The sequence below is a fragment of the Bufo bufo genome, chromosome 2 (genome assembly GCF_905171765.1).
Source record: "Bufo bufo chromosome 2, aBufBuf1.1, whole genome shotgun sequence".
NCBI lineage: Eukaryota > Metazoa > Chordata > Amphibia > Anura > Bufonidae > Bufo > Bufo bufo.
Genome location: NC_053390.1, coordinates 255,831,134 through 255,851,255, shown reverse-complemented (window position 1 = coordinate 255,851,255; position 20,122 = coordinate 255,831,134). Strand labels below are relative to the sequence as shown.

The 20,122-nt window shown below is 47.8% G+C and overlaps 1 protein-coding gene across 5 annotated transcripts in view; it reads left to right on the top strand.

Annotated features, from left to right (window-relative positions):
• SPECC1L (sperm antigen with calponin homology and coiled-coil domains 1 like) overlaps nucleotides 1-20,122 on the top strand; it is a 75,488-nt gene that overhangs the window by 10,327 nt on the left and 45,039 nt on the right. For 2 of the 5 annotated variants that reach the window (XM_040416424.1, XM_040416422.1), the window contains exon 1: nucleotides 18,514-18,593. The exons of 1 other annotated variant lie outside the window; for it this stretch is intronic. In XM_040416424.1, coding sequence (XP_040272358.1) covers nucleotides 18,538-18,593 — 56 coding nt within the window. In that variant the 5' untranslated portion in view covers nucleotides 18,514-18,537. 2 more of the 5 variants (XM_040416423.1, XM_040416421.1) reach the window with 2 other exon arrangements.

Below are 20,122 nucleotides of genomic sequence, written 5' to 3'. Positions count from 1 at the left end.
TTTATGGAAATCTTCCATAGACTGTACAGTACTACATAGCTTAGTGTCATCTGCAAAAATAGAAATGGGGCTATTAATACCGTCCCCAATATCATTAATTAATAAATAAATTAAATAATAGAGGACCCAGCGCTGAACCTTGGGGCACACCACTTATAACCTGGGACCATTCTGAATAAGAATCATTGACCACAACTCTCTGGACACGGTCCTTCAGCCAGTTTTCAATCCAATGACAAACTATACTTTCCAAGCCTATAGACCTTACTTTACCTATTAAACGGCTATGAGGGACAGTATCAAAAGCCTTTGCAAAATCCAGGCTACTATTCACCTCCTCATAAAAACAAATCAGGTTAGTTTGCCAACTTCTGTCCTTGGTAAACCCATGTTGGTTATCACTTATGATATTATTTACAGTCAGATATTCCTGTATATAGTCCCTTAAGAGTCCTTTAAACATTTTTCCCACAACAGAAGTTAAACTAACTGGTCTATAATTACCTTTTTTTTTTTTTTATCGGCACCAGATTTGCTTTGCGCCAATGACTTGGCACTGTACCAGTACCTAGAGAATCTTTAAAAATTATAAACAGGGACACAGCAATGACTGAACTGAGCTCTTTAAGCACTCTTGGGTGTAATCCATCTGGACCCGGAGCCTTGTTCACAATTACCCTATTTAACTTCTCTTGGACCATATCTAGTTAGCCAATTGAGTATATCACTGGATGTACTAACGGCCCCAGCACCACAGATATCAGCTCTTTTCTCTTCTTTTGTATATACAGAGCTAAAAACCCATTTAGTAACTCTGCCTTTTCCTTATCTTCAGTGACTACCCCCTTTACCATTATTTAGGGAACCTACCTGCTCAGCCTCAGACCTTGTTTTTTTAACATTTTATATATTTAAATGATTTTTGAGGATTTGTTTTTTGCTCTCTTTTACCACCTGCTGTTTTGTATTTTTATAATTAGTATTTTATAATTTTATCTCCTTTTTACAGATTTTATTAAGCCTTTGTAAACGTTAAACGCTACAGCTGACCCCTCAGACTTGTATTCTTTAAATGCCCTTTTTTTGTCTTTTATTTCCCTTTATTGCATCGTATGTAGTTACCATTAAAGGGGTTGTGCAGCAATACTACCGCCCCACCTGGTCTGACATCCGGTGTGGAGTTGCCAAGGCAAGCATTTCACAGCCACCTATTATGGTAAACAGGTCCTATTAAAGGGGTTGTCCGGGTTCAAAGCTGAATCCGGACATCCCTCCATTTTCACCCAGGCAGCCCCCCTGACTTGAGCATCGGAGCAGTTCATGCTCAGACGCTCTCCTTTTCCCTGCGCTAAATCGCACAGGGCAAAAGCATTTTCAGGAGTTCCGGCGACGAACGGGCTCTCAATGGGGCTGCCAGGAAGCCCGGCACTGATGGGCGGGCTTTAGTGCTGCCCTAGCCAGTAAAACAGGTTAATATAAACAAAAGAGCCCATGCCCTGCGTGATCTAGCGCAAGGCAAAGGAGAGCATCGGAGAATGAGATGCTCCGATGCTAACATCAGGGGGGCTGCCTGGGTGAAAATATGGGTATGTCCAGGTTCAGTTCTGAACCCCGGCAACCCCTTTAATTAGAATAGCACCAGTGCTTAGAGGCATGCTGGACATCAGGTGGTTGCCTGGGCAACTGTCCTGCCCATCATGCGGTTACATCTCTCCGTGCGCAGTGTTGAATCAGATGGGAGAGTATGCCATTACAACCCTTTTAAATTCTAGATAACAAGTGCACCTTTAACAAAAGTATAGAGATGCTTTTCAGTATGCAGACAGCTTGGTGATGGTTTCCATGACGGATGGGTTTGGATTGCTTGGATTTCATGATTCTGGAAAAGGGAAGTCATGGAAAAGAGCTGCATTTAAGAAAATTGAAGCACAATGGAGCCTGCTAGCAAAAGTGTGTGGTGGGAATATGTAGTTACAGATTAATCTGCAGGGGATGTAGACATATAGGGGGAAATTTATGATGAGGGGAATATTTTTAAGTCCATTTTGCTTGAGTCTGTGTTGGCGTACTTTATGCCACATTTATGTTTGCTAAATTTGTCTCAAACGCACTTTTGTCTAGAAAAGCTACTCCAGTTTTCCTACTCCGCCCTATGACCTGGATTGAGTTTACGCCTTATAAAAAATAAAAAATCTTAGGGATTTTACAAAGACCCCTGACTGGAGTAGTTTGTCAGCTTTTACACCCGTAAAAGATGGTAAATGGACCCCTTCCACTGCTTTCTCACTCCCAAGTGGCACTTCGCAAAAACACCTATGCAATACATATTGTCGCATGGGCGTTTAAAAAGTCGCATAAAGAGGTCTTGCTACTATTTTTACACCACAAACTGGCATAAAAATTTAGTAAATGACATCCTTAGTGAGTAATCTGGCGGGAAATTCATTAACATAGATAACCATGCCCACTTCCCCACCCATATTTCAAAACTGGACTGATTGGTGTCCAGAAAGTCACAAAAGCCCCATCGTGCGACCAGAATTCTGGGGTGACGGCAGGAGAAATCAGGACATAGCATTTTCCGGGCCTTTGTGGAAATCCTGCCTCATTTGCAGTCTGCGCGGATACTGGTGATTGGAATGAGCCTGGAAGTGGTGGCCACCTCCCAGGGATGTGATAGAGGACCCAATGTCTTACGTGATCACTCTTATTAAAAGGGATAAATAAAGTGAGGAACGCCTGTTATTCTAGAAGTGCTAAGTTGGTGTGTCCTCCACGCGGGAGGCTGAACACAATCATCCTTCTGTTGTTTCTTTGCAATGTGTTTTCCAAGCTCTTTGAAGTGGCTTTTGGAGAACAAACCTCCCCCCCCCCCTCCCAATCTGATCTGCAGCACAGAACGCCTAGCTGCACACTTCCTATTAACTGAATCCCCTGTGGTTGCCTACCAGCACACTTAGGAAAACCAGATTTCCCTCCCCCACATTGTAAAAAAATGAGCTTCCATATAGCGGGATAGGCAGCACACGGAGGCCGCTTGGACGGCTGCTGATGCAGCATTGTTGTCATCTAGACTCTAGATTTAGAGAGGTGCAGTGACTTCTGCATTTAGGGGCTAGGTGTTAGAACTAGCCTCTGAGCCAACAGGGGGGTGCATGGGCATTGGGGATCAGCTGTACGATCAAGCCTTTAGAAGAATGGGTCCACACCTAGGTTTTTTTTTTTTTTGTTTGTTTGTTTTCAAGCTCTGTTGGTGGCTTTTTTGCAGTAAGAACACCAGATCCAAATATTAGCAGAAGGTCTATGGGAAATATGAAACTCAGGACACGAAGGGAGAAAAAAAGAAAAAAACACTATATATATTTGTTTTGAAAAGAAAAAAAAAACACGAAAAAATTCCATAAAATGTGTGCATGGATGAAAAACAAGGTGTTTCTATGGTTTTTCAGCAAATATTGATGGTGGTTTCCATTACAATCACTTATCCACTGGATAGGGGAGATAAGTGAGCAGCAGGGGGTCCAAATGCTGGGGACCCCATGCTCCCCCAGGTTGAATGGAACAGCAGAGGTCACACGTGCGCACTTCCACTCCATTTAACTCTATGGAACTACTAGAATTGGCCAAATGCAAGCCCTCGGCAGCCCCATAGAGTTGACTGGAGCAGTACTGCACATGCGTAACAAGGCCCCAACGTTTGGATCCTCGCTGATCAGACACTCATCCCCTATCTCCTAGGTAGTGGTTAAATGTTTGTAATGGGACAACCCCTTTAAACAACATGCAATAAAGGAGTCATGAAGTGTGTCAAGTGATCCTTCCCAGCCAATCAGATTAGAGGAACAGACTGAAGAAAGCCATTCTTTCATAGAAGCTTGCAGTCCCCTTGACTCTGTTGTTTGGAGCCACAAAGGACTCCATGTGCTGCTGTACAGCCCCCTGCACACAACTCTACCGTGTGCATGCTCCCTTATGGCCCCTGTGTCATGGTCTTACCTGCTTGCTGCTCTCCTTCGTTTGACATGTGCTGGCGGCCATCTTGGGTCCCGGGTTTCTTGTAGCCTTCCACCCTGCGGCTCCTCCTTCCCCTGGGAGGAGCTGGATGCCTAGCTCATATATATAGGAGGTCTGTGGCTTCAGTTACTTGCTTGGTCCTCTTGTGTTCACATGCTTCTAAGACTGCTGCTGCTTCTGGTTCCTGATCCTGGCCTCGTCTGACTACCCTGCTGGTTCCTGATCCTGGCTTCGTCTGACTACCCTGCTGGTTCCTGATCCTGGCTTCGTCTGACTACCCTGCTGGTTCCTGATCCTGGCTTCGTCTGACTACCCTTCTGGTTCCTGACCTCTGGCTTCGCAAAGACTCTGCTCGGTTTCACCATCCGTTTGGACTTTTGCTTTACAGCTTTATTTTCAATAAAGCCTTCTTATTTTCACTTATCTCTTGTTGTACGTCTGGTTCATGGTTCCGTGACATTAGGACCAAGCCATGAATTCTGACGGTACAGGGCCATCCTCGCTACCCACGCTGGTTGCCAGACTTGATCAGCAGGATCACCTGTTGGGTCGGTTCGCTGTGGCGTTGCAAACCCTGCTTGAACGCACGGCTCATTTCGCTCCCGTTGCCGATGGGTCGGTTGTCGCTCCTGGGCTCGCTCCTACTGCCGCTCCGGTGGTTGCGCCAGAGTCTACCCCGACACCTGTTGTTGCGCCTGCGGTGTTTCGGGGTATGACCGGTTCTGCCCCTCTTCCACAGCGCTTTGGGGGAGAGCCAACTCAGTGCCGAGGTTTCCTTAACCAGGTGGGCATTTATTTCGAGTTGCTGCCACATGCCTTTCCTACTGAGAGATCAAAGGTGGGCTTCTTGATCTCGCTGCTCTCGGACAAGGCCTTGGCCTGGGCCAGCCCTTTATGGGAGAACAACAATCCGGTGGTTGCCGAGTTTTCCGGTTTTGTTGCTTCTCTTCGGAAGGTATTCGATGTGCCGGCTCGTGCTGCCTCTGCTGCGAAGCTCCTTATGTCCATCAGACAGGGTTCACGATCCGTAGCTGAATACGCCATTGAGTTTCGTACCCTGGCAGCAGAGGTGGGCTGGAATAATGAGGCTCTGGTCGCTGCTTTCTCTCATGGTCTCTCGGATGCCTTGAAGGATGAGGTTGCAGCTAAGGACCTACCAGTTGAGCTCGAGTCTCTTATTTCTTTCCTGATTTTGATTGACACCAGACTCAGGGAGAGACCTTCCTTTAAGGAGAACCTGCGGAGGTCTTCTAACAGATTGGTGCCTACGTTTGCTGTCCCACCCGTGCCTCCCTCTCCTCCCACGCCTCCTGGGGATGACTTGTCTGGGGGTGAACCCATGCAGCTGGGGTTTGCTCGCCTGTCCGAGGGGGAGAGGGCACTCCGGAGACGCGAGGGCCGATGCATGTACTGTGGTCTCGGTGGGCATTTTCGGTTGGCATGTCCGAACCGTCCGGGAAACGCTCGTACCCTGAGATCCTGTCGGGGGCAGATCTTGGGTGGAGTCTCCTCGTCCCCGGTTTCCCGTGTTGACAAACCACTGATCACTGTTGTCCTCTCCTGGGTCGGGGGCTCGGTGACGACCCAGGCGTTGGTGGACTCTGGTGCTGGTGGTTTGTTCATTGATAGTGTGTTCGCTGCCGCCAATTCCATTCCTCTGCAGGCTCGAGGTTCCCCACTGGCTCTTGAGGCGATAGACGGCAGACCCCTTCTGCCGCCACACGTGACTCATGAGACCCTTCCAGTGGGAATAGCCATTGGTGCCTTTCACAGAGAGTCGGTCTGCCTTCAGGTTATTTCGTCTCCACACTACTCGGTGGTCTTGGGGTACCCCTGGCTCCAGAAGCATAATCCGACTTTCGATTGGAGATCGGTCGAGATCCTCTCGTGGTCACCGCAGTGTGGGGCTAGTTGCATCCATGGGTCTGTCAAGTTGCTGTGTACTTCCTCGGACTCTCTGTTGCCTCCTGAATACGAGGAGTACCGGGATGTATTCGATAAGGTGCGCGCGGTTGCCCTACCTCCGCACCGCCCATACGATTGTGCCATAGAGTTACAATCTGGTGCCGTTCCTCCTCGTGGCAAAGTCTATCCACTGTCGGTAGCGGAGAATGAGGCCATGGAGGAGTACGTGAGGGAGGCGCTTTCACGCGGACACATTCGCAAATCTTCGTCCCCGGCAGGGGCTGGATTTTTCTTTGTGAAAAAGAAGGGCGGTGAGTTGAGGCCTTGCATCGATTACAGGGGTCTCAATCGCATCACGATCAAGAACGCTTACCCGATACCCTTGATTTCCGAGCTGTTCGATCGCCTTAAAGGGGCCACGGTCTTTACCAAACTCGACCTGAGGGCGGCATATAACCTGGTAAGGATCAAGGCGGGCGATGAGTGGAAGACCGCGTTTAACACCAGGACCGGTCATTACGAATCCTTGGTTATGCCCTTTGGGTTGTGCAATGCGCCCGCAGTCTTTCAGGAATTCATCAACGATGTTTTCCGTGACCTGTTGCAGCAGTGTGTGGTAGTCTATTTGGATGACATCTTGGTATATTCTGAATCCATGGAGGCCCACATTCTGGATGTCAGACGAGTGTTGCAACGGTTACGAGAGAACAAGCTGTTCGGTAAGCTTGAGAAATGCGAATTTCACCGATCCCAGGTAACCTTCTTAGGTTACATCATTTCCGCTGAGGGGTTCTCCATGGATCCTGAGAAGGTTTCGGCTGTCTTACAGTGGCCCCAGCCCAGTGGTCTTCGTTCCCTGCAGCGCTTTTTGGGCTTCGCCAATTATTATCGGAAGTTCATCAGGGACTTTTCCATGCTGGCCAAGCCTCTCACGGATCTGACCAGGAAGGGCAGTAATTCCCAGGTCTGGCCGCTCGAGGCCATCCGAGCTTTTGAGGCCCTAAAGTCCGCCTTTGTGTCGGCTCCGATTCTGTCGCATCCCAACCCTGGGTTGCCCTTTGTCCTCGAGGTGGACGCGTCTGAGACGGGAGTAGGCGCCCTTCTGTCTCAGCGTAGAACACCAGAGGGTCCTCTGCTTCCTTGTGGGTTTTACTCCCGGAAACTGTCTTCCGCGGAGTGCAACTATCAGATTGGTGACAGGGAGTTATTGGCCATCGTGCAGGCCCTTAAAGAATGGAGGCACTTGCTCGAGGGTTCGGTGGTTCCGGTTCTCATCCTGACGGACCACAAGAATCTGACCTACCTTTCTGAGGCCAAGAGATTGACACCACGTCAGGCCAGATGGGCTCTGTTCTTGTCACGTTTTAATTACGTGGTCTCCTACCTACCCGGTTCCAAGAACATCAGGGCGGATGCCTTATCACGGCAGTACTCCGAGCTGTCCAGGGAGGAGTCGATTCCGACTTCGGTCATACCTCCGAATCAGATCCTGGCCGCCATTCGCACCAGCCTGACCTCTCCCCTGGGTGAGCAGATTTTGGCGGCTCAATCTGGTGCTCCCTCTGGGAGACCCAACGGCAGATGTTTTGTGCCTGAGGAGTTGCGCACTCGGTTGTTGCGAACCTACCATAACTCCAAGACCGCGGGGCATCCTGGAAAGAATCAGCTGTCCTGGGCTGTTTCACGTCTGTTCTGGTGGCCTTCCCTACGTTCCGACATCGCCGCATATGTAGCGGCATGCTCCGTTTGTGCCCAGAGTAAGTCCCCTCGGCACCTTCCGTTGGGCCTTCTGCAACCCATAGCCACCGGGGAGCGCCCATGGTCACACCTGGGGATGGATTTCATTGTGGACCTCCCTGCATCCCGAGGCCATACGGTCATTCTCATGATTGTGGATCGGTTTTCCAAAATGTGCCACTGTGTTCCTCTCAAGAAGTTACCCTCTGCACAAGAGTTGGCCACGATTTTTGCCAGGGAGGTCTTCCGGTTGCACGGTTTGCCTAAGGAGATTGTGTCGGATCGGGGGAGTCAGTTTGTGTCCAGGTTCTGGCGCGCCTTTTGCTCCCAGTTGGGGATTCATCTCTCCTTCTCCTCGGCCTACCACCCTCAGTCCAATGGGGCCGCAGAACGATCCAATCAGGCCTTGGAGCAATTCCTTCGTTGCTATGTCTCCGATCACCAAGACAATTGGGTTGACCTCCTGCCTTGGGCTGAGTTTGCCAGGAACACGGCGGTGAACTCTTCCTCTGGGACGTCTCCCTTCATGGCCAATTATGGGTTCCAACCTGCCGTGTTACCGGAGGTATTCTCTCCCCAGGATATTCCGGCTGTGGAGGATCACCTTTCCGTCCTACGTGCTTCTTGGGTACAGATCCAGAAGTCCCTTGAGGTCTCTGCGCAGCGCCAGAGATTCCAGGCTGATCGCAGACGAGCGCCTGCTCCTTCCTACCAGGTCGGAGACCGTGTATGGTTGTCCACCCGCAACCTCAACCTTCGAGTGCCCACTCCTAAGCTGGCGCCTCGCTTTGTTGGTCCCTTCCGAGTGCTTCGCAGGGTAAACCCGGTAGCCTATGCCCTTGCGCTTCCTCCTGGCATGCGGATCTCCAACGTGTTTCATGTCTCCCTGTTGAAGCCACTGGTGTGTAATCGTTTCACTTCCTCGGCCTCGTCCGGTCCAAGTGGGCAATCGTGAGGAATATGAGGTGAGCAATATCCTGGACTCACGCCTGGTCCGCGGTCGGTTGCAGTTTTTGGTCCATTGGCGTGGTTATGGTCCAGAGGAGCGTTCCTGGGTTCCCTCCGCAGATGTCCATGCTCCTGCCTTGCTCCGAGCCTTCCACGCACGCTTCCCTCAGAAACCGTTTTGTGCTCCGCGGAGGAGGGGCCCTTGAGGGGGAGGTACTGTCATGGTCTTACCTGCTTGCTGCTCTCCTTCGTTTGACATGTGCTGGCGGCCATCTTGGGTCCCGGGTTTCTTGTAGCCTTCCACCCTGCGGCTCCTCCTTCCCCTGGGAGGAGCTGGATGCCTAGCTCATATATATAGGAGGTCTGTGGCTTCAGTTACTTGCTTGGTCCTCTTGTGTTCACATGCTTCTAAGACTGCTGCTGCTTCTGGTTCCTGATCCTGGCCTCGTCTGACTACCCTGCTGGTTCCTGATCCTGGCTTCGTCTGACTACCCTGCTGGTTCCTGATCCTGGCTTCGTCTGACTACCCTGCTGGTTCCTGATCCTGGCTTCGTCTGACTACCCTTCTGGTTCCTGACCTCTGGCTTCGCAAAGACTCTGCTCGGTTTCACCATCCGTTTGGACTTTTGCTTTACAGCTTTATTTTCAATAAAGCCTTCTTATTTTCACTTATCTCTTGTTGTACGTCTGGTTCATGGTTCCGTGACACCCTGGCAGGGTGGGTGTCCTTGAATCCACTTGTTACAGCTATATGGCCTACTAATAGATGCTTTAAAGGGGTTGTCTCATCTCAGACAATGGGGGCATAACGCTAGGATATGCCCCCATTGTCTTATAGATGCGGGTCCCATCGCTGGGACCTGCACCTGTATCAGGAATGGAGCCTGATATACTTCGGTCCAGCCACCATCAAGCACTCTCCCCCTAGAGGTGAATGGGAGCGCACCGCGCATGACCGGCCACCGCTCCCATTTACTTCTATGGGCCCGACGGAAATAGTGAAGCCAGCGCTCGGCTATTTTTGGCGGCCCCATAGAAAATGAATAGAGGGTGGCTGCGCAGTGCGCCCTCCACCACTTTTGTCGCTCTATTCTCGATATAGTTGCGATATGCCCCCATTTTGTGAGATGGGACAACCCCTTTAATTTAGGCTTTGTGTACACAACCGTATTTTTGGTCCATGTCTGATCCGCTGAGAAAGAAGTTGATGTGCTAAAATAACCAAGTAAATATTATCTGGAGAATCCACCATTGCACTAGTGTTCCCACTAGTCCTACCAACCTACCGTGATGACATTCTGGCTACCCGACATGATCACTGCAGCGAATCAGCAGTCATTGTTTGGCTGTAGCAGTGCCATGCAGGTAGCCACAACGCCATGACTTCAGGACAGCCTGAGTGGCACCATATTGGACTTCAACCACCAGTGAGGCCCAGACATTACCTCTATCTCACTAGTGAGTCCCCAGTAGAAAAAAACGCTTGAGAACTCGGGTGTACACCAGTTTAGGCCTCATGCACACGACCGTATGTATTTTGCAGTTCTCAAAAAACGGATCCGCAAAAAATACGGATGACGTCTGTGTGCATTCCGTATTTTGCGGAATGGAACAGCTGGCTCCTAATAAAACAGTACTATCCTTGTCCATAATGCGGACAATAATAGGACATGTTCTATTTTTTTGCTGGACGGAAATACGGAAACGGAGTAACTTCAGTTTTTTTTGCGGACCCATTGAAATGAATAGTTCCGTAAAAACGGAATGGACACGTAAAGAAAATATGTTCATGGCCATGAGGCCTTACGCTAAATGACACCATCATCTGATCATATGAAACTCTTGGCTGACCGTATTTGATATCTTGATGGGTGGATCGGTGACTACAAGGCAGAAGCATTGTAAGAGATGGTGTGGGAGAAAGGCTGCACCTCCCTAATTCATACCTTCCTGCCCAGCTGAATAAACATACATTGTGTGCTGGGCGCTCTCTGTCAGGCATGAGCAAAAATCAACAAAAATGTTGATTCTTCGTTCTGGAAAAAGCCGCCATACTGGTTTAATTCACAGCTACAGGCTGCTGGAATAATGAAGGCGTTGTGACTATTCATACAGGCGTTTGGATAAGGCTATATGCACACGACCGTGGTGTGTTTTGCGGTCCACAAATCACGGATCTGCAAAACACGGATGGCGTCCGTGCGCGTTCCGCAATTTGCGGAACGGCACGGACAGCCTGTAATATAACTGCCTATTCTTGTCTGCAAAGTGCGGACCAGAATAGGACATGTTATATTTTTTTTGCGGTCCACGGAACGGACGCGGACAGATCACGGAGTGCTCTGAAGTGAATGGGATGCTGAAGTGAATGGGTCAGCATCCAAGCCGCAAAAACTGCGGCTCGGATGCGGACCAAAACCACGGCCGTGTGCATATATCCAAACTGTGTGGCTGAATGTAAGCGATGTCGGTGATGCTGGGGATCACACTTGCTTCACTGGCATTTGAACATGGTTCACGTATTGTTCGCCTGGGTTCTCGTATAGCGGCTGCAATGCAGGAGAAAACTGCGCCAGTTGTAGCTCTACCTGCAAAACCACAATCAATATACAAAGCGCTCTGATCTGTGGTAAAGCCCAGGCCTTCAGCCACAGGCTCATATCCATAGGTCTCACTTCTATGTGACCGATTTGTGAAGTGACCCTGTCAAATGAGTTATGCTTCCCTGTCTGAGAACAGAATATGATAGAGGAAGAGAAGCTGAGCTCTGGGATATACAGATTTATGTGATTTGGGGCAGGATTTCTGAGTTAAAAGCAGAGTAAAGCCCGACTGGACTCCTACAAAAGACAGAGGGAGAGATTTCAATCCTCATGTGTGGGCGGGGCCAGCAGGACTCTCACTATCAGTTTGTATGCATAGAATGTTGTCAATCATCATGTGTGGGCGGAGATAGCAGGACTCTTTCCCAGGAGTCCAGTCAGGATTTACTCAAATCCTGCTCCAAATCACATAAACCTATATATGACAGAGCTCGGCATATCTCCCTCTATCATATCGTTCTCAGGTGGGGCAGCAGAAATCACCTGACAGCTTGTCACTTTCCATATGCCCTGTTCTGTTAGGATCCCCTCCTATGCCTCAGAATGGGGAGCCTTTTTCCTGAACATGGGGACCTCACACATCTGTGCATCACATAGGCAGTCATTAAAGGGATTTTTCTGTATTAGGATAGGTCATCAATATCAGATTGCTCAGGTCTGACACCTGGCACCCCCATCGTCTCGGACAGCCACCGGTGTTGGGAACTATACATTGGACAGAACGGGCAGCACAAGGTCCTGTCCACTGTATAGTGGTTGTGCCGGGGTACTGCAGCTTAGCTTCAGTGCAAATGATCTTCCATCCACTGTATAATTTCCAGCGGCTGCCTGAAACAGCTGATTGGTGGGGTTGCCAACTTGTCCATGAAGGGGGCAAGTTTCCCCCATTTCTCGGTAATTTCCCACTCCATGGCAGGGAGTGGACTTATACTTTAGAGACATTTAGTAATAACAGGCACAATCTTACACCACTAGCGAGTGGTGACAAAAAAGTAATGTCTCTAGACAACAGTTGCCCAGATTTACTAATGTCTGCACGTAAAATCTTTCTAAAAAGTGCCGCAATTTTGGCACAGCAAGGATTTCCACACTTCTATCTCACTTGCTTGACAAGGTGGCAGGACTTCGTGGGATGGGCGGAGCCACACTGGGGGAGGGGAGGAGCCAAAGATGCAAAATCTTTGTGCCACAATTCCAGAATAAATTTCTGTCTCCAAGTAAGCCATCCAGTAGTTGTCTCTCCCTGCACCACATGTATCATCCAGCCTGAGCCCCGGTGATAAATCTGTACGACATCTGTAGGATTAGGAAATCAGAGCCAATGTTTTTGTAAATATTTGCCAAATGTATCATTTGTGCAACAATGGCTCAAATTATGTCAATGCAGACTCAAGTAAAACATAGTACATAAGGCCGAAAAAATACATTTGTCCATCCAGTTCGGCCTGTTAACCTGCAAGTTGATCCAGAGGAAGGCAAAAAAACGCTGTCAGGTAGAAGCCAATTTTCCCCACTTTAGGGGAATAAAAAATTCCTTCCCGACTCCAATCAGGCAATCAGAATAACTCCCTGGATCAACGACCCCTCTCTAGTAGCTATAGCCTGTAATATTATTACGCTCCAGAAATACATCCAGGCCCCTCTTGAACTCTTTTAGTGAACTCACCATCACCACCTCCTCAGGCAGAGAGTTCCATAGTCTCACTGCTCTTACCGTAAAGAATCCTCTTCTATGTTTGTGTGCAAACCTTCTTTCCTACAGACGCAGAGGATGTCCCCTCGTCACAGTGACAGTCCTGGGGATGAATAGATGATGAGATAGATCTCTGTACTGACCCCTGATATATTTATACATAGTAATTAGATCTCCCCTCAGACGTCTGTCTGCCTTGTTTACAGGAGCCCAGAACTGTACACAGTACTCCATGTGTGGTCTGACTAGTGATTTGTAAAGTGGCAGGACTATGTTCTTATCACGGGCATCTATGCCCCTTCTGATGCAACCCATTATCTTATTGGCCTTGGCAGCAGCTGCCTGACACTGGTTTTTGCAGCTTAGTTTGCTGTTTATTAAAATTCCTAGATCCTTTTCCATGTCAGTGTTACCCAGTGTTTTACCATTTAGTATGTACGGGTGACTTGCATTATTCCTTCCCATGTGCATAACTTTACATTTGTCAGTGTTAAACCTCATCTGCCACTTATCTGCCCAAGCCTCCAATCTATCCAGATCCCTCTGTAGTAGTATACTGTCCTCTTCAGTGTTAATTACCGTATATACTCGAGTATAAGACAAGTTTTTTGGCACATATTTTTGTGCTCAAAAAGCCCCCTCGTCTTATACTCGAGTCTAGGTCTGTCTTAGCTCCGGTAATAGCAGGCAGTGCGGGGGGCGGCACTCACTCACTGACGTCACGTGCCTGCGCCGCCTAGTGGGAGCAGGCGCGTGACGTCAGTGAGTGAGCGCCCCCCCTGCACTGCCTGCTATTACCGGAGCTAAGACAAAGTAAGATATCTAAATAATCAGAGTAAAGAGCTCAGCAATGAGCAATGATTAAAGTTAAAGTACCGGTAGTTACTGATTTGTTTATAAATATACTGCTGTGAGCGTCGGGGAGGGGGATCTGTGGATGGCACTGTAGGGGGATCTGTGGATGGCAGTGCCATCCACAGATCCCCCTACAGTGCCATCCACAGATCCCCCCTCCCCTAAACAGTGCCATGATGGCACTGTTTAGGGGAGGGGGCATCTGTGGATGGCACTGTTTAGGGGGGATCTGTGGATGGCACTGTTTAGGGGGGGATCTGTGGATGGCACTGTTTAGGGGGGAGATCTGTGGATGGCTCCCTGTATTTAATGCAGAGTGTGTGTGTATATAATGCACACACTCTGCATTAAATACAGGGAGTCAGAGTCAGACTCCCATCAATCTGAGTCACCCTCTTGCAGATGTGTGTATATAATGTACAGTGTGTGCATTATATACACATACACTCTGCATTATAGCTGCATTTCCCACCCTAGTCTTATACTCGAGTCAATAATTTTTCCCATTTTTTGGGGGTAAAATTAGGGGCCTCGGCTTATATTCGGGTCGGCTTATACTCGAGTATATACGGTACTTTACACAGTTTAGTGTCATCTGCAAAAATTTTTATTTTACTATGCAAGCCTTCTACAAGATCATTAATAAATATATTGAAGAGAATAGGGCCCAATACTGACCCCTGAGGTACCCCACTAGTGACAGTGACCCAATCTGAGTATGTACCATTAATAACCACCCTCTGTTTTCTATCACTCAGCCAGTTACTTACCCACATACAGACATTTTCTCCCAGTCCGAGCATTCTCATTTTATATGCTAACTGACTTAAAAAATTTCCTTCATGATATGAAAGATTCTCTTCATAGTGGTTGTACAGCCCAGCCGATGGTGTTCTGGATAAGTATGAAATTTTCATTAATTCGCTTAAATAATACGTAGGCCCACATAACGAGAGGCCACTATATGTATAGGTAAACCATTAAAAAAAAAATTCTGATACTATAACTTTTTCCGTCTACAGAGCTGTGAGGGCTTTTTTTTGGGGAGGAGCAGTAGTTTTTATTGGTAACATTTTGGTGTACATACAACATTTTTGGGATGGCGGGGTGACCATAAAACAGTTACAGTGATAGAAATTCCATGACGGAATGCATAACAGAATGCCTTTAGAGGTATTCCGTTATTCATTCCGTCATAATGGAAGTCTATGGGCTGCATAACGCATCCGTCCGATTTCCGTTATGCTGTAGTCCTTTCTCTCCTGCATAACGTAAACCGGACGGATCCGTTATGCAGGCCATAGACTTCTATTATGATGTAATGAATAACGGAATGCCTCTAAAGGCATTCCGTTATGCATTCCGTCATGGAATTGCGTTATGGTTCGTGGTAATGGAACCCATAACGCAATTCCGTAAATACCACAACACAAACCGAAAACGAATTTCAAAATATGAAATCCACTCACCCCTAATTAAGATTTTAATATACTTGTGTTTTTCAACTTTACTTTAATTTTTATTCCCTTCAGGCAACTTGAATATGTGATCTTTTGATCGCTTATCCCATAGACTGCAACAATATGCTATTGCAGCCTATGCTATTTCAGAACCCCATGCTTTTGCTGTGGAGGACAGAGGTAGCTTTCTCCTTCTGGGTATACTCTGAGATGCCGCAGTTTCCATTGACCACTGCATCTGAGGGTTAAATGACTGTGATCATTCCGGCCGGGTGTCAGCTGTATCACACAGCAGGTACCTGCCATGTACTCTTGAGCCTGCACCATATTCCTCTTACACACAAATTAGATACAGTTAGAATAGTGACAGGAAGCTCCTTAGGGTCCATTCACACGTCCGCATCCGTTCCACAATTTTGCGGAACAGGTGTGGACCTATTCATTTTCAATGGGGCCGGAATGTGCTGTCCGCATTTGCGGATCCCCACTTCCGTTCCTCAAAAAAATAGAACATGTCCTATTCTTGTCTGCAATTGCGGACAAGAAAAGGCATTTTCTATGAGTGTGTCGGCGATGTGCGGTCCACAAAATGCGGAACGCACGTTGCCGGTGTCCGTGTTTTGCTGATCCGCAAAGCACATACGGACGTGTGAATGAACCCTTAGTCACTGCCAGTGCCGGCTACTATTGGATGCGAGTAATGATCTTTATTATTGCCCATGTCGGGCACCAGCAGTATTGTTGTGTAGGAAAAGTCTCAGGCATAGGAGTACACAAGACTCTTTACAAAGCATAAATTGCTTGTACAGGCATCTGTTACCTGTAGTTTTTTCAACCATTGGTTCTTGATTCCGCAAGCAGAGGTGCAGAGGTAGAATTTTCTTTTGGGACGTGCCTGAGGAGGCCCAGATACCTCACTCCAACATAGTAAGGCTAGGTTCACATCACGTTTTTGCCATCCAAAGGGGTTTTCTGATATTTTTTTTATTTTTTTTAATGATGACCTCAGGATAGGTCATAAGTGTCTGATCAGTGGCCTCTCCGATCAGCTGTTTGAGAAGTCACCGGCGCTCCTCTGAGAGCTGCCACCTTGTTGAAGCTCACCAAGTACAGCATTATACAATGTAGAGAAGCTGTGCTTAGTATCGTACTTAGCCCCATTCACTTAAAGGGATTATCCAAACCCTATAATGCCCCCCAAAATGCCTGAGCCCCTCATACTGGTTATACATAACAGGCTCCCCAGCACCTGTGTCACTTCTGATGCCCCCACGGCTGCCTCTGCATCTCCTAGTCACGCAGATCAAAACAGACGGAGGTGGGGGAGGGGTTTCGAGTTGTGGTGTTAGCCAATAGCAGGCCGCGAAGGAAACGAGCCTCCCTAGTGTCACCCACAAAGTTTTGATCCCTGCGACAGGGAGAAGCAGCGGTGGCCGCGTGGGGAACAGAAGTGACGCGGGTGTCGGGGAACCGTGTAAGTATGACCAGTATGGTGGTCCGGGGCATTTTGGGTGGCATTATAGGGGTTGGATAACCCCTTTAAATAGGGCTAAGCCATGCTTAGGTCATGTGACCAATGAATGTGACGTCACATGGCCAAGGCAAAGCTGGAGAAGTCTGCAGCGCTGCTGCGAGCACTGCTACCTTCAGCTGATCAGAGTATATGTCATTTAATAAAAACTCAGCAAAACCCCTTTAACATATAAAAAAAAAGTTAAAGGGGTTGTCCGGGTTCAGAGCTTAACCCGGACATACCCATATTTTCACCCAGGCAACCCCCCTGATGTGAGCATCTCATGCTCCGATCCGCTCCCTTGCCCTGCGCTAGATCGCGCAGGGCACAGGCTCTTTTGTCTACAATAACACACTGCCGAGCGGAGGCTTCCGCCCGGCAGTGTGTTCGGTGACGTCATCGGCTCTGATGGTCGTGCTTTAGCGCTGCCCAAACCGTTTTACAGCGCTAAAGCCCGCCCATCAGTGCTGGTGACGTCACCGGGCTTCCTGGCAGCCCCATGGAGAGCCTGGTTCATCACCGGAACTCTGGAAAATGCCTTTGCCCTGCGTGATTAAGCACAGGGCAAAGGAGAGCATCGGAGCATGAACTGCTCTGATGCTCAAGTCAGGGGGGCTGCCGGGGTGAAAATGGAGGGATGTCCGGGTTCAGCTCTGAACTCGGACAACCCCTTTAAACGGATGCCTCTGACTGGTGGCATCTACCTCCATAGAGTTCTATTTTGAAAAAAAATATATGTTAACTTATACCAGGGATCAACCTTCGGCACTCCAGCTGCTGTGAAACTACAACTCCCAGCAGGCACACTTCTCTTCTTGTAACTCCCATAGAAGTGAAAGGCGGATTCTGGTAGTTTCAGAACCGCTGGAGGTTGCTGATCCCTGACGTTTTTTTATTGGACTCTGCAGGATAGAAAAAAATGCTGGTGTTCTACGCTTTTGTGTCCCTTTTTTCCCATCGTATACGTTAAACAGATGGCAAATGTCATGCAGTAGGAATTTTAAATGTTAGTGCAACCATACCATCCTTGTTTTCAGGATTCCCTTCTATATGCAAAAGGTCATGGGGCGGTATTACAATCCTTTAAGACCCCTTTAGGTATTTCAGGAAAAAAAGGGGGTCTGTTTTCTATGACTTCCCGTCTGCTGTGAATACATGTTCTCTGATCTTTGCACGGTATACATCAGTACAGTTATTGGTAGAAGCCCTCCATACTATATGGGCGTCTAATCTTCATCGTTGAGGTGAACAGATTTGTCTAAAAATGAGGTGCCCATCTGTAGTGTGCGTGTATAACGTCACTCACCATACATAATAATAGGTGCGTTATCTTTCTGTGCATGTTATGCATTAGATGGGGGGTAGGGCAAGTAGGAACTTGCTGTTGTCTGTCATTTCCATGGAATTCCAAATATTAGGAACGTTTCGTGTCTGTCCGAATCCCCGCAGTGCCGAGCGAGATGCCAAATAAGGAAGACTTGTCCCCTGTACACGAGCTGCAGCCTCCTCATCCATTGCAGAGTTTAAATCGAAATCCCGTTAACTTTTTGACCCTCCTGATGCAGTGTTGCTCATTACTAAGGGGAGGAACAGAATTCGGAGTGGTTTACTGGCGTCTGATGCAGTGCAGCTCATTGGGTATCGGCTATTTTTGAAAGGTGCAAGGGTGGGCAACAAAAGCTATATATATCTAAGATTACGGTAGCGTAGTAATATCAGACATAGCCCAGATCCAGTTCTCCATGTGTTCTCCTAGGAGCCTCCAGCGTCACAGCAGGTAACAAACCCAGTGTCCCTTATAGACATTGTATGCACGTTTCTTATGAAACAGACGGATTTCTGTTCAGATCTGGCGCTATGGACAGGTACGTAGTTAATGTGATAAGTATGTAAAAGGACCCATCCAGTTATTAGATTTAATCTCTGCACAGTTTTGTGTCTACCGTCTCCCTCGGACTCGGTTGGCTTACATGCAGAGGTTCTCAGAGGCGGATATATTTAGCTAATGCGATTATGTAAAAAATCCAGATCTTTTCTTTTTAATATTTTTTTTTTTTTTTTTATCTTTTGTCTCTATATTTAAACCAGTGCAGTATGTTCTCTGCTAGTAGTGCAATTCTGCACATGGGAGATACGTCTAGGATGCCTGCCCTGGACACGATCCCAGGACTTGGAGTAGGAACACAATGACTATGGGTACATTTTAGTTAGGTTGTCTTGCCTTTTCATCAAATGTCAAAAGAAGTTTTCCTGTAATAATGAACTTTTAGCAAGTCCTCTGCGCTGTCTCCATCTTCCAGTCCCTGCACTGTTTACATCCAGCAGTGTATGGACATGGTCACATGCACCGCTCCAAGAAATTACTGGCTTCAGCGGTAATGGGGCAACTGGACGTCACTGCTGAAGCCGGTCATTGGCTGGAGCGGTGCATGTGACCCTGTCCTTGCATCGGCAGAATAAAAATGGACACAGCGGAGGCAGTGTGGAGGACTGGAGTGGCGTGGAGCAGGTAAGCATGAATCTTCTGTTTCAGGAGGCATGCTGGTGGCACTTGCTTAAAGATCATTACTAAAAAAAACTCTTTAAGGGGCTGTTCATGTCACATTTTTTCCCATATTTAACATGAACGTTGGGAAAGAAGGAAAAAGTATACATGGAAAACAAAGGATGCAAAAGCATAGTACACTATGTTTTTCCTTCCTGCAGAGTCCATCAAAATTTTTTATATATATATAATTTATTTTAATATTTTATTTTTTTAGCAAAGGAACCCTGCGGTAACGGGCGCTACTGCATGCTAAGACTGAGTTCACATCACGTTTTTGTACCACCTCAAATGTAATGCGCATGTCTGTTGCGGAAGCGCACGGCGCAGCACAAGACTTTAGGAGAAGTCAGGGCCAAGTGTGATCACGTTTACACTGCCTGGCCCTGTCAGTCAAAGTGGAGACTGGAGCGGGTGCAGCAGTTGCAGTGTGAGCAGAGCCTCTAGGTGTAATGGTAACGCCCCCATTGCTCGTAGAGGCTCATTTGCATATATTAAAACTTCATCTTTCTCAGCAATGTGGGCACATAAGAACATGGGACCAACACAGATGCCTTCAGCTGCCAAGTGCTCGTGTAACAGGTCAGCCAGTTTCATAGGTACAAATCTGCTGACAGATGCCCATTAAGAGCATCCTTTCTGGGGGAGAATATCTCTGAAATACGCACTGCATGGAACGTCTACAGCTCTGTAGTGCAAAAAACAGGGACTATGTTTGCCACTGAGATGGAGTTACAAAGATGTCTTTGTTATTTAGCAGGTACATGGTCTTCCATTTTCTAAGTGATTGGAATAGAAATGGTAAAATAAGACAAAAGACTATTTTGCTGCAATTTATTTAGTGCAACA